Source organism: Thamnophis elegans, chromosome 3 (assembly GCF_009769535.1).
Source record: "Thamnophis elegans isolate rThaEle1 chromosome 3, rThaEle1.pri, whole genome shotgun sequence".
In the NCBI taxonomy this organism is placed as follows: domain Eukaryota; kingdom Metazoa; phylum Chordata; class Lepidosauria; order Squamata; family Colubridae; genus Thamnophis; species Thamnophis elegans.
The window spans coordinates 86725985-86738971 of record NC_045543.1 but is presented as its reverse complement, the minus strand read 5'-3'; the positions used below and the strand labels follow the sequence as shown (position 1 = coordinate 86738971).

Genomic DNA, 12987 nt, shown 5'->3' with positions numbered 1-12987 from the left:
GTTTTATTTCTCTCTTATATTTCAGAATTTGTCAAATGGTCTTGTAATATTTTGTAACTTAAAACAATACAAATCCTCTGTTTACAACCTCTGAAATCTCTATTGTTTCCCCATGTTTCCCCATGACAACATTTATTGCATTTTAGGTATCATGTGAACAACATATTATCATACCATATATTTTATAAGAATATAAAGGCTGTTTTATAAGAAAACTGTTTGTTTTTTTTTTACTTCCAGGATCTGATGTAGCAGATTTTGATGGAAGGAGTTTTCTGCTTTACAGATTTAAACCCAAATCCACAACGGCCCTAAAAGATGTAATTTCTCTGAAGTTTAAAACCAGCCAAAGAGATGGGATTCTGCTACACAGAGAAGGACAGAATGGAGATCACATCACATTAGTTTTAGCTAATGGGAAGCTTTCATTATTCATCAATATAGGTACCAAATACACAGTCATATTGTCCCTCTTTTAATAACATAACAAAAGAAATCTAAACTCTCATATCTTTGGCATCTCTGTTGTTTATTATAGCAGACTTAACCATTTGTTTTTCTCCTCTTGAAGGTGATGCTAAAATGTATTCTGCTGATGCCCAGATTAATATCACTCTGGGTAGCCTTTTGGATGATCAGCATTGGCATTCAGTCCTCATTGAACATTTCAATAATCAAGTGAACTTTACAGTTGATAAACATACTCACCATTTTCATGCAAAGGGAGAATTCAATTATTTGGACCTTGATTATGAGGTGTGAAAATTATCTTTCATTTATTAGAGTTATTATCGTTGTGATGTAAATGAGATTATGCGATTCAAGGATACTGTGAGATGCATAGTTGAGACTTCTCTGCTTCTCTGCCTTCTGTAGAATTAACCAAATTTGATTTTGTTATGAAACATGGTTCGTAAATTATTGCTATGCAGGATTTAAAGCACGGACAGTGAGAAAGTACAATATTAGCAGTGAATTTGGCTTTATACTGATGTTCAGTTGGGGATGCTAATTTCTTCCCTGCTGAGTAAATTTGAAGGAGTTTACTTTCCTTTTGGAATTGGTGGCAACACAACTTCACCAGTCATTTCTTATATCTCTTCATTATTTGCTAGTAAATGTGCAGTGTTAATCATTCAAGCAGGCATTGGAAGCGTAAGAAAAGCTAAGGAAGGAATGGTTTGCTGTGTTTAAAAAAAAGTTATTTTAGGATGCATTGAAGTTACAGTGACCAGGGAAGTAATCTGAATCTAGGTCTCTATTTATTAAAATCTTCATCCTAATATCAAAACCCTTATTGCAAGAAATCAAGTTCAAATCTCTAGTAAAAAAAATATTGGCTGTTTCCTGCTGCAATAGTCTAAAAGAGAAGAAGACACTTATCAGAGAGTAAAAAAGAAAGTACCACTTACCTCTTGCTTCAATTGAGCCTACTATGCAGCCACAAACATATTACTCCAGTGTTCTACAAAAAAAGTTGCCCAATCCTTCTGTAGACCAGTGGAAGAAGGTAATTTTATCACTTTGTCTTTGCACTAATCCCTTATCTTATCATCTTTCATCTCTGTGTAATGGTTTATAGAATCATATGGGAAATTGAACAAATGTATTTGAGCATGAGGTAGAAATAAGTATGCAGAGTTCATGTGAATTATTTAAAAAACTGAGCAGCTTTCTATGTAGAATAAAACTACTTATTGCACAGTAATGTTAAAGACTATAATATATGTGTGTACAGTACAATGCAGGATTTGCAAACATATAAATCTTCAAATATTGCTGAAATATAACTCCCAACAGCCATTATGTATCATGGCCAAGAGTACTACAGGAACTGTATGGCAACATCTGGACCACAAGTTCTTCATCATTGGTTCAGAGCATGAATTATAACATGAAGAGCAGGATGCCATGAATATTTTTAGTAAAAATAAATGGAAATAATAATACACATATTTGTGAAACACACATGCATAGTTTCATAGGACTAAAACATCACAGTACAATTTCAGGTAGGCAGTTATAATGACCACAAGTACAAAACATTGATAAAAATTAGATCATCACTATATACATCTAGATGTATAGTATATTTGCATGTATGCTGAGGGTATCTATATGTTTAGTGTGTGTGTGTTCTGAATTGATATTTATAGGTAAACATTGTTCAGTTAGAAATGAGAAATACATTTTATTCTCTTAAAATTACTATTGAATAAATCATCTCCTTTTCAAGAATGAGAACATGCTTGTTTAGAGTATTTGACATTGTCTTATTACCTATGGAACTATATTTAAGGTCTGCATTTTAACCTGCAATTTATGTTAATGCATTTGCCAATTAAAAAGAGCTTTCAAATAAATAAAAAATAAATTGATGCTAAATTGGCTAAAATGGAAAGTGGTGTTTTTATTCTACTGTTAGTGTTTTTGTCATCATAGTTGCAATCAAATTGTCAGAAAATTATTTAATACTGTTATTGATTTTTATTCTCTTTCTAAGCTCAGCTTTGGAGGGATTGCAATGCCTGGAAAATCAGGGATATTACCATGGAAAAACTTTCATGGATGTTTTGAAAATATTTATTACAATGGTGTGAACATTATTGATTTGGCCAAGAGATATAAACCTCAGATCAACCTAATGGTAAGAGATATTTATATGTGTATGCTCTCCCTCCCTCCCTCCCTCCCTCCCTCCCTCTCTCTCTCTCTTTCTCTACACACACACACACACACACACACACACATTCTTTTTCCCTTTTGGCCTCAGTTCATTGTAATATTCAAATTGCAATCTAAGGTTGGTATGTATTTAATTCTAAAAAGTTAACTTAAGTACACTATTGGAAATAGTTTTCTCATCCCTCCTTCCTTCCATTTAACTGTGCCCATGAAAAATCTTTCTGGTTCACATAATATAATAAGAGAATAAGGGGAAATGAATAGGGAAATGAAAAAGAATATAGTTAGTGTGATTAAATTAAGAGTGTCTGATACAAGCCTAATGTCTCCTTCTACCAACTACCTCTATTCATCTCATATTGTTCAGAAGACCCTTTGGTTCTTGGTTTATTTTTTCTGTGGTTATAAAGGCTTGTGCGGCAAAGGAAATAATACAGCACTGATGTTGTTACTTAGTTTGATAATAAAATGTCTGGGGGGAAAAAAGCACCCAAAGTCCCATAATTTCAACACTGAGCTACAAATATTCTCTTCTATCAGAAACAATCAATCACCAATTTTTAAAAGCGAAGTTACCTTAGGATGTATACCGTAACATTTTGGCTTTATTAACTTCAGTTCATTGTAACTGGCATAAATTGAAAATACCACTTAATATATCTGTAAAAACTGCAGTTTCAATTGTTAATTGTGTTAATACAGGACTAGATTAAGGCCAAGAGCCTAAGCATTGCCACAAAATGTCTAGAGGGGATAGGTAATAGTGTCAAAATATTGAAAAATACTTGTTTACATGTTAGTTACATATTTTCATCATGTATGTAAAACTGTGTGTTCATGTGCATACTCAATAAACTACAAAAAGAATAACAAATAAAGAAGGAATGAAAAGAAATGCCATTGGAAAATCTAGTTATCTATATTTAAAGTTTAAACTGAAAAATAAAGAATTATTTGAAACTTTTTTGAATTTCTAGGAATGGGAGATAAACAGAATATATCCAGTTCCATTTTAACATGACTATGCAATTAAATTTTCCTGAACTTTTCCTGAACTTTTCCTGAAACTGTGATGCAATTTTCAGCATACAATATACACAAATGTGCATATTAGATTAAAGGGAGTACATAGTTTATCAAGCTTGTACTCTTCACATATCTAATATACTCACGGAGGGGTCTCCAAATTATTTAAACTAATGATGTATTGACTAGCAACCTTGGCAAGATGCTTCTAGTTCTGTATTTTTATCAGTACAGACTGATAGCTCTCAAAGGGATGACATTATCTATTCAAAATGTTACTTTTCATTACTATCTTTTCCTGAAACAGCTGAACAATATACAACTGCTATCTGTAATTTCTGACCATGGTAGTAGACAAACTAATCTTGCCTAATCTTCTCCATTTCTGCATTGGCCTAATGTTTATCTTGTTTCCTTTGTTTCCAGGGCAATATATCTTTCTCCTGTTCTGAGCCGCCAATTATTCCTGTCACCTTTTTAAACCCCAACAGCTATTTAGCATTGCCTGGAACAGCAGGACTAGATGAAATTTCAGTCAGTTTTCATTTCCGCACCTGGAACAATGAGGGACTTTTGCTATCAAATAAACTATATCAGACTTCAGGTGGCCTCCTTATGTATCTAAGTGATGGGAAAGTTAAGCTGAGCTTCTACAAACCGGGAAAGGCACAGAGTGACATCACTGCAGGTGAAGCAAAAAGCAGAAGAAAGCAATTTCTAAAATAAATTCCTGGACTAAGCATCAGAATTCTGATGAGAGCATTGTGTGTGTTTATCTTTTAAGTGAGAAAAACATGCTTTATTTATACCAGTTTTCTGCAATGTAAATGGGATTCAAATTCCAGAATTCCCCAGTTGGCATGGCAGTAGATGAGAATCCTGGCACTCTGACCTTAAACATCTGAAGTTGGAAAGTTTGAAGAACACCAAAGTTGCTTAACATGGGAAATGTTTGTCACAGGGCCTCCTACAAAGCTCAACTTCATATGTTGTTCAGCTGAAATAATTTGAATAAAAGAATATATGATATACTAAGTACATGGAACCAGCCTGTCTGGTTCTCTAGAAGGTAGAGTTCTGGAACTTATGAAAAACCTGTATAAAGTAAAGACTATATAATATGCCTTCTTTTATCACAAATCTAAACCTCTATGCCTAAATATATGAATTACAGAATCTGTATGATAGCAGAGTCTGATAGCAGGAAACCAAATTGTTGAATCTAATAATTTGGGCATAATTCTAAGTAATTCTTTGAGTTGTTTTAAGATTATATTTGGGGTTGGGTTACGCTGTGCTTTCCAGATAAAATGGTACAAGTTTCATCATTGTTAACTTTCATGGCCACTGAAGGTCATTCCAATAAAAAAAATCAGATTAACACACACCTGGCACTGGATAGAAATATTCCTTGAACTTGCTTAATGAATATCCATTTGTGAGGTCATTAGACTATAACTCAGGAACAGCCACATTCATTTAGTCCAAAAAAGAGTAAGGTTCTACATTTAGGCAAGAAAAACAAAATGCACATGTAAAGTATAGGTTGTACCTTGTTCAATAGTAGTAACTGTGAGTGGGATCTTGGAGTCGTAATGGACAACCATTTAAATATGAGCCAGCAGTGTGCAGCAGCTGCCAAAAAAGCCAACACATTTGTAGGCTGCATAAACAGAGGGATAGAATCAAGATCACGTGAAGTGTTAATACCACTTTATAATGCCTTGGTAAGGCCACACTTGGAATACTGCATTCAGTTCTGGTCACCACAATGTAGAAAAGATGTGGAGACTCTAGAAAGTGTGCAGAGAAGAGCAACAAAGATCATAAGGGGACTGGAGACTAAAACATGCGAAGAACGGTTGCAGGAATTGGTTATGTCTAGTTCAATAGAAAAAAGGACTAGGGGAGATGTGATAGCAGTGTTCCAATATCTCAGGGGTTGCCACAAAGAAGAGGGAGTGAAACTATTTTCCAAGGCAACTGAGGGTAGAACAAGAAATTTCCTGACAGTTAGAACAATTAATCAGTGGAACAGCTTGCCTCCAGAAGCTGTGAATGCCCCAAAACTGAAAGTCTTTAAGAAGATGTTGGATAGCCATTTGTCTGAAACAGTATAGGGTTTCCTGCCTAGGCAGGGGGTTGGACTAGAAGACCTCCAAAGTCCCTTCCAACTCTGCTATTGTATTGTATTATAGCATTCTGGTTCCACAATGGCCAGTTATTTATGGGAAAGTTACCATTAGGACTTAAGTTCAATGATGTTTTCTCACTGCCTTTAATCATTTAGGTGACTTTGCAAGCCAATGTTTTCTTCCCAATAGTGGACAACCAGAAGTACTGGGAAAAATTTAAAAAAAATACCCTATGTCATATATAAAAGCCCAATCTTGTATATGAAATGTCACCAAGGTTAATCACAGGAGAGCAACCACATCTGGCTTTTAAAAATCTGGATGACCAATACATTGCAACAGATACATTAAAAAGATAACCCTCAAAGTATTTTAGTATTTGCTTGGATTTACTGGGTCATTTCCGGTAGCTCTGTTATTCAGAAGGCATATCTTTAGAGATGTTTGAACCCGAAAGCAAATGGCCTAAGCATTATTCTAATACTGCTTTTAAATTGAACGTTGTGGTCTTTATCACATATATGGTTTATATTAGCATTGATAAAACAGGAGATTTACAGGTTTTCCTCTTGCAGCATTTATTTGCAGCTTTCCCTTTGAGTGAGTGGTAAGGTAACTGAAATATAACAACTGGGATAATTGAATTATTGCCAGCAGCAATTCAGTATCATGGTGGTGATTTATACAAAGCATCCATCCTGGAATTGAAGTTCTGACATAGGGTTTAGTTGCAGCACAACCAATTACAATGTATGCTAACACTCCCCAACTCAGATTAAATAATTCAGAAAGTGTGTCCATTTGTGGCTTTCCTAGGCTCACCATCAGAAAAAGTTAATTCTACAGCAAGAATGTCACTGATGTACCATTTACTGTGATATATCTGGCTTCCCCCAAAGCAGTTTAAATCACAGCCCAATTACATGCATGTTAATGACACAATCATATTTCCCTGCCTATTTTAAGTGGTTTCTTCCATGCCCTGTAATGTCTAACTGACTTCCTAACATGCATTTCTGACAGACTAGTAAATGGCAGGCACAAATCAAAACACTCTGTAAAATATTTGTCTACAACCTGACACTTCAGGCAAGGAAAAGTCAAAAACTATGTTAGAATAGAATTTATCTCACTGTACAATGCAACTAAGACAAAATTCTTGAGGAGTTATAAATGAAAGTTTTCATTTACTTATGCAGCTATAAAATATCATATGTCTTTTTTTAAAAAAAATAGGTTCTTGCTTCCTCAGCAGAAAGTTATCTAACAACAGCACACTATGAACTTTTTTTCTCTTGCTAGTAAGTTTGAAATGTTTATTGTAGCCATTGGAGCAAATCAAGTCTGCAAGTAGAGATTGAGTAATTAAATTATGAATGGTTGGACAGGTTTCTTCCCCTACAGGCAGACTTATGACCTGGCTTTCACACAGACAATATGTGATAATTAAATTGGAGCATATTACTTTGAGCGCAGCTCTGAGACTTCATTACCAGAGATATATAAAGATTTTTTTTTGTTTCCCACATAAAACAGAGAACAATGGCACATATTAATTTATGAATGATTAACTGACAATAAACCAAGACTTCCTATTGCAGGAGGGTCTTTATATAATGCTCCCAATGCAATTTCTTTTGCTAGTTGTTCAGCAGTTGTTTAGAAAGATGAAGTTTCGAAATAAGAAATTAGGATATGGGTTACAATTAGGATTGGTATTATATAGAATGTTGCATCAGTTTGTGGGCCGTCTTCGAGACATGATTCAACTGAGTCACCATCAAATCACTCGATCAAAGCTCGGTACAGGTAGTTTTTGACTTACAACAGTTCATTTAGTCACTGTTCAAAGTTAAAACGGCACTGAGAAAGGTGATTTATGACCATTTTTCACATGGCTATTGCAACATTCCCATAGTCACATCATAAAAATTTGGATGCTTGGCAATTTATTATGGTTAGAGTGTCATGATCACCTTTTTTGACCTTCTGATGAGCCAATTGTTCTGACCTAGGACCACAACATCAATGTGGAAGCCAGAGTCACTTAACAACTGTGTTACTAATTTAATATGCAATGATACACTTAACAACTTTGGCAAGAGAGATTATAATATGGGGCACAACTCACTTAAGAAATGTCTCACTTAACAACAGAAATTTTGGACTCAATACAACTCTTAATTTTATCACACACAAAAACCTGAATAGGCATTTGACTGGAGGTGATGGTAAAAGACATTATAAATTACACCAAAGTATTAGAAATATCTGCTTGTGACAACATGGAATCTTTCATTTAAATACTATAGTCTATCCCTTGGTAATACAAGGACAGGAAGTCAGTAAAGAGAAAAAGAAAGCAAATGTATGGTGATTCACACAAGCTGGAATTTCATTTTCTCAGAAGTGCTAAAGATAATGAAATTCTTGTCAGATATTATATTAATAAGTTCTCTAGATTTCAACATTTCTTGTCATTTTTCCCCTTATAGGTGCTGGATTACATAATGGGCAGTGGCATTCTATATATTTGTTAACTAAAAAGAATCGTGTAACCTTAATGGTAGATAATGAAGCAATGTCAACATCTCATATGTTAGTACCTATGCATATATTTTCAGGAGACACCTATTATTTTGGAGGTGAGATACATTTCATTTTCTTCTTAAACCATAAAAATCTGAGTTTTGAAAAACTATAAATGAAACTTGGTTTCATATGGAAGTATTATTAGTAATATTTATTGTAGATTTCAGTTGAACATCTCTGCTTCATGTCATTAACATCTTCTGGGCTGAGCAGAGGACTAAGATTTGATGAGATATACCAATTCTTCAGGGTTTTGAGGTTTTTTGGAAGAAGAGTCATCTGATTTTAACATTTAAAGCAATTTCTTAATATAGTGCTGTAAAAACTAATATTTAATCTTTCTCACTGTCTTTCCTTGTATATGATCCTAAGTTTGCAAAATTATAAAAGCCACCAGGCTGAATGCACATAAAACTACTGTACTATTTCCCTTTCCCCTAAAACTTACAATATTGACAAAACTGTATACCACAAATGTACATATACAACAATGGTAATCTCTAAAAGGACTTTCAACATTCTAAAAGAATTTAAAGCTGCAGGAGATTTAAACAAGGATGTTTTTCCTGCTTATTCTACAAATGTTTGAGAATATTTGAAGCTAAGCCTCATTTCCATTGATAAAAGATACATATACACAATGATGCCTCATCACACATATTTTTCCCCTGAAGACAGATGAGTACATTCAACTCAGAAATGGGGGGGGGGAGCAGATTTCATTTGGGTGTGTGTTAACACGTGCTCTCAAGATTCATTTGTTCTCAATTATTTTATTTTATTATTTCTGTTTCTCTTTTGGGCATTTATTGAGGGAATGAAGAGAGATTTAAGAGAGAAATAATGTAAACTTCTTTCATAACTCTACGTGTGCCTTTTGTCCTAATTTGACATAGTTCTCAAGCTAATGTAAACATACATTCTGTGTATGTTTGGTTGATAATCTTTACAGGCAGAGCTGAAACCTAAATTTGCTCATTGGATAATTTTGAACATCTGAGCAATTTTATATAGTATAATATTATAGAACTATAGCACTAATATTATGTTAAACCAATTGTTTCAATCCTATATATGTTTAACTAATGATAAAGCCATTTTGTGCAGAAAATACTTATACATAATTTAAAAGAACATTTTCCTATTCCTAAATTTTATATAAAATTCCTTCAAACAAAATGTCTGAATGTTCAGCTCCCTGAGTTACAGCAGACTGTCTGGATAAAGCAAATAAGTTTAATATAATTGTTACTATTATTTCTCATAGTTTACTTTAAATCAGCATTTTCTTTCTTAAGATATAAACAGGCTTCATTATGAACTCTGTTAAAGTTATTGAATATTACCAGACAAGGAGGGTTAATAAGACTTAGAAGGTAATACATTTGGATTAATATCAAGGAAGGGTTTGGGTGCATAAATCGTAATGTGCCACTGTCACACTAGAAAAACAAGTCACTAATGGAAATGGTGTCATTTGTCATGTTGCATAGCCTGTTGGCATTCATATTTCAAACTGATGACTGTTCAAAGGACTTTTGTCACTGGAAGGGGAATTACTGAGAATATGAAAACTTACAAATGTGCATATCCTTCTCTTTATGATGTCATTGATGTATTTTCTTTTCTGCTGGCATTGTGGTAGCATTACATTCATTTCTGCTTATTTCCATTTTTACTTTTGTTGATAAACTGACAGTATGTTAATCTTAAAAATAAGAAGCACCCTGCCAATTTTTTATAATAATTTTAAAAATAAATATATTCATTGTAGCTTTCATCTATGGGAAAAGCTAATCAGGTACTTCTTAGAACTTTGCATAAATCACATAAAAGAACTGCATTTTTTCAAGTCATTGTTTATTTTGTTCTGGAATTATAGAATTATGTGTGAATTAAGTTGGAATCTCGGATTATACTTCCTAGTACATGGTAAGTCTATCAGTAGGGCATTATATTGTAAATTTAATTATTTTCCCCAATTAATCACTTTCATATTTTAACTTCTAGGATGCCCAATTAATGTCAACAACTCAGAATGTAAGAATCCCTACAGTAGCTTCCTTGGATGTATGAAACAAATTTCCATTGATGGCAAACCTATAGATTTAATTTCAGTTCAACAAAATACAATGGAACATTTCAGTGACCTTCAAATAGATTTGTGTGGCATTATAGATAGGTAAGAGATTATATTTCAGTGAATAAGATTGATTTTTGATTGCTGCTGAGATTAAAACATTTAGATATTTTAAACATGCTTTTCTTTCTGGTCCTTATGTAAGTTGGATATATATGAAGACAAAATGACAACTGTTTTGCCCCTAAACTTTTAGTTATTTGAAGAAAGCATTGCAAATTTCTTTTTCTTTTCTTTTTTTCCCCAATACTGTTACTACTTGCGTCCTAGAATTTCAATTGCCCTGCAATTCAAAGTTTCTCGATCTATATTTATGGCTGTTTTCTCTGGCTTGGTGGCACTTAGCAAACTATCTTCAACATTATATTAAGGCCAGGTTGACAATAAAATGCCTTGTGAAAACGTATCTGAGTCATAGATAATAAATGCACTTGCTAAAATTTGCTTGGTTTGGTGTGTATAGATTAGCTATATCTATTTAATGTCTTATCAGACCAGATTACACAATTTATTCAGGGATGGCACAGGGACAGTCAGATGAAAAGATTATAATGAATATTAAAATTATGCATTGTTGCACACATTTGCTGAACCCAATAAGCAGATCTGTTGTCTTCCTTTCCTAAGGCATAAAAAATGGTTCCACCACAAATGCGCGAACGACAAAAGCGCGGCTCACTAAACCGCGGTGACAAAACCGCGCCGACAAAACCGCACGACGAAGGAGCGATGAATGAGCCCTGAAGCGTGCCGACAACAGCGCGCCGATAGAAGCGCACTGTAACCTAACCCTAAACCTAACCCTAACCCTAAACCTAACCCTAAACCTAACCCTAAACCTAAACCTAACCCTAAACCTAACCCTAAACCTAAACCTAAACCTTACCTTAACTTAAATCGCGCTGTTGTCGGCGTGCTGTTGTCGGCGCGCTGTTGTCGATGCGCTTTTGACATCGCGGTTTTAGCGCCACAGTTTTGTCAGTGCGCTTATGACGTTCGCGCTTTTGTCGGGTCACGTAAAAAATAATTATATATATTCTTATATAAGAACAATAATAAAACATTGACCATATTAAATTTAGCAGTTTTAGGATCTAAAGGATCTTTTTTTCCTTCAAAAGAATTTTTCATGTAACTCACACTTCTATAAACTAGAATTGTATGTCCGGCAATTTGTGTTGCTTCTTTTTAACTAACTGCTTCTTGGTACATGAAAATTGTATGACACAAAATTTTACACACTGTCTTTGAGCCCTTGAAAAAGAACAGCATAATCAAAAGTACTCTATACAAATACAAAAATAGATATTTGTAACAGAATGTATTCTCCAGAGCTAGATTGTTGTTTGTTATTTTGTTTTGCCTCCCTTAAGAAGTATTCATGTAGCATATGAATTAATAATAAAATATTTTGGAGTATGGACTTATGGTTAGGGTGAGGGTGAGGATCTATTGAAATAATTTAGTGTAGAAAATGCTGTTTCTCATTATGGCTACAATGGATTGATAACAATCTCACATTCATGAGGGAATGCAATGCTTTCATGTCAGCCTGAAAAAAGTTGTGTCTTCTTTAAAGTTAACATGACTCTTATAGCAGCCACAACATCTCTTGAGACTCATCCAGAAGCTGTTTTAATGAATAGGAGAAAGGCTGTTGTGCAAAAGGACTTGTTCAGAATAAATTTCAGAGAATGCCCAGCTACAGTCATGATTCTGAAAGAGGCAAATGAGACTCAGTAGACTTCTCTGTGGCCATTAATAACTGATCAGAAGAAGCAGTCAGAAGGTAGGAGGAAACACAGAAAAATGGGGAGCACCGAAGTTGAACCAAGTAGAGAATATTAGTTCAGGATCAACTTATTCCACAGACGTTGAATGGTTATAATGATAACCCACATGGAATTGAAATAAGATCCACTTTCCAAACATATTGTTGAAGTATCCAGGAAACTAACATCAGTTCATGACTACCTTAGGGAGCCTTAGACCATGGCAGCTGCCCAAACAATTATAAGGCATGGTAGTCTATTGGTTGTATGACAATCAGCCCACCTATTTTCTTATAAAAGCTTGCCAGTCCATACCTCAGTATTGGGATCAGACTAATCAGACTAATTCTTTTATAGATATAGATATAATATAGATCATATTTCAAACAAAATTGTGGTCTGTAATATTCAGTGTAATGGACTGAAATCTGTATATTTGGCTACAATTGTAGAATTTCTTTTTCCAATAAGGTCTCTATACTAAAAAAAAAAGGATTTGAAACTTCAGTTCATTAAATTTGTATTTTATTTATTTTTATTGCTTTTAAAGTAATAACAGAAAAAAAGGAACAAAACAAAAATACAGTGTCTGTTTGCTGTTGCAACAAGATATTATTCATTACATTCTTGACTTTTT

At 34.0% G+C, this 12987-nt stretch overlaps 1 protein-coding gene across 1 annotated transcript in view; it reads left to right on the top strand.

Moving 5' to 3' along the window:
* LOC116506124 (contactin-associated protein-like 4) overlaps positions 1-12987 on the top strand; it is a 282199-nt gene that overhangs the window by 199054 nt on the left and 70158 nt on the right. The window contains exons 5-10 of the mRNA XM_032213774.1: positions 241-444; positions 572-756; positions 2504-2647; positions 4138-4399; positions 8342-8491; positions 10449-10620. Coding sequence (XP_032069665.1) covers positions 241-444; positions 572-756; positions 2504-2647; positions 4138-4399; positions 8342-8491; positions 10449-10620 — 1117 coding nt within the window. The remainder of the gene's footprint in view (positions 1-240; positions 445-571; positions 757-2503; positions 2648-4137; positions 4400-8341; positions 8492-10448; positions 10621-12987) is intronic.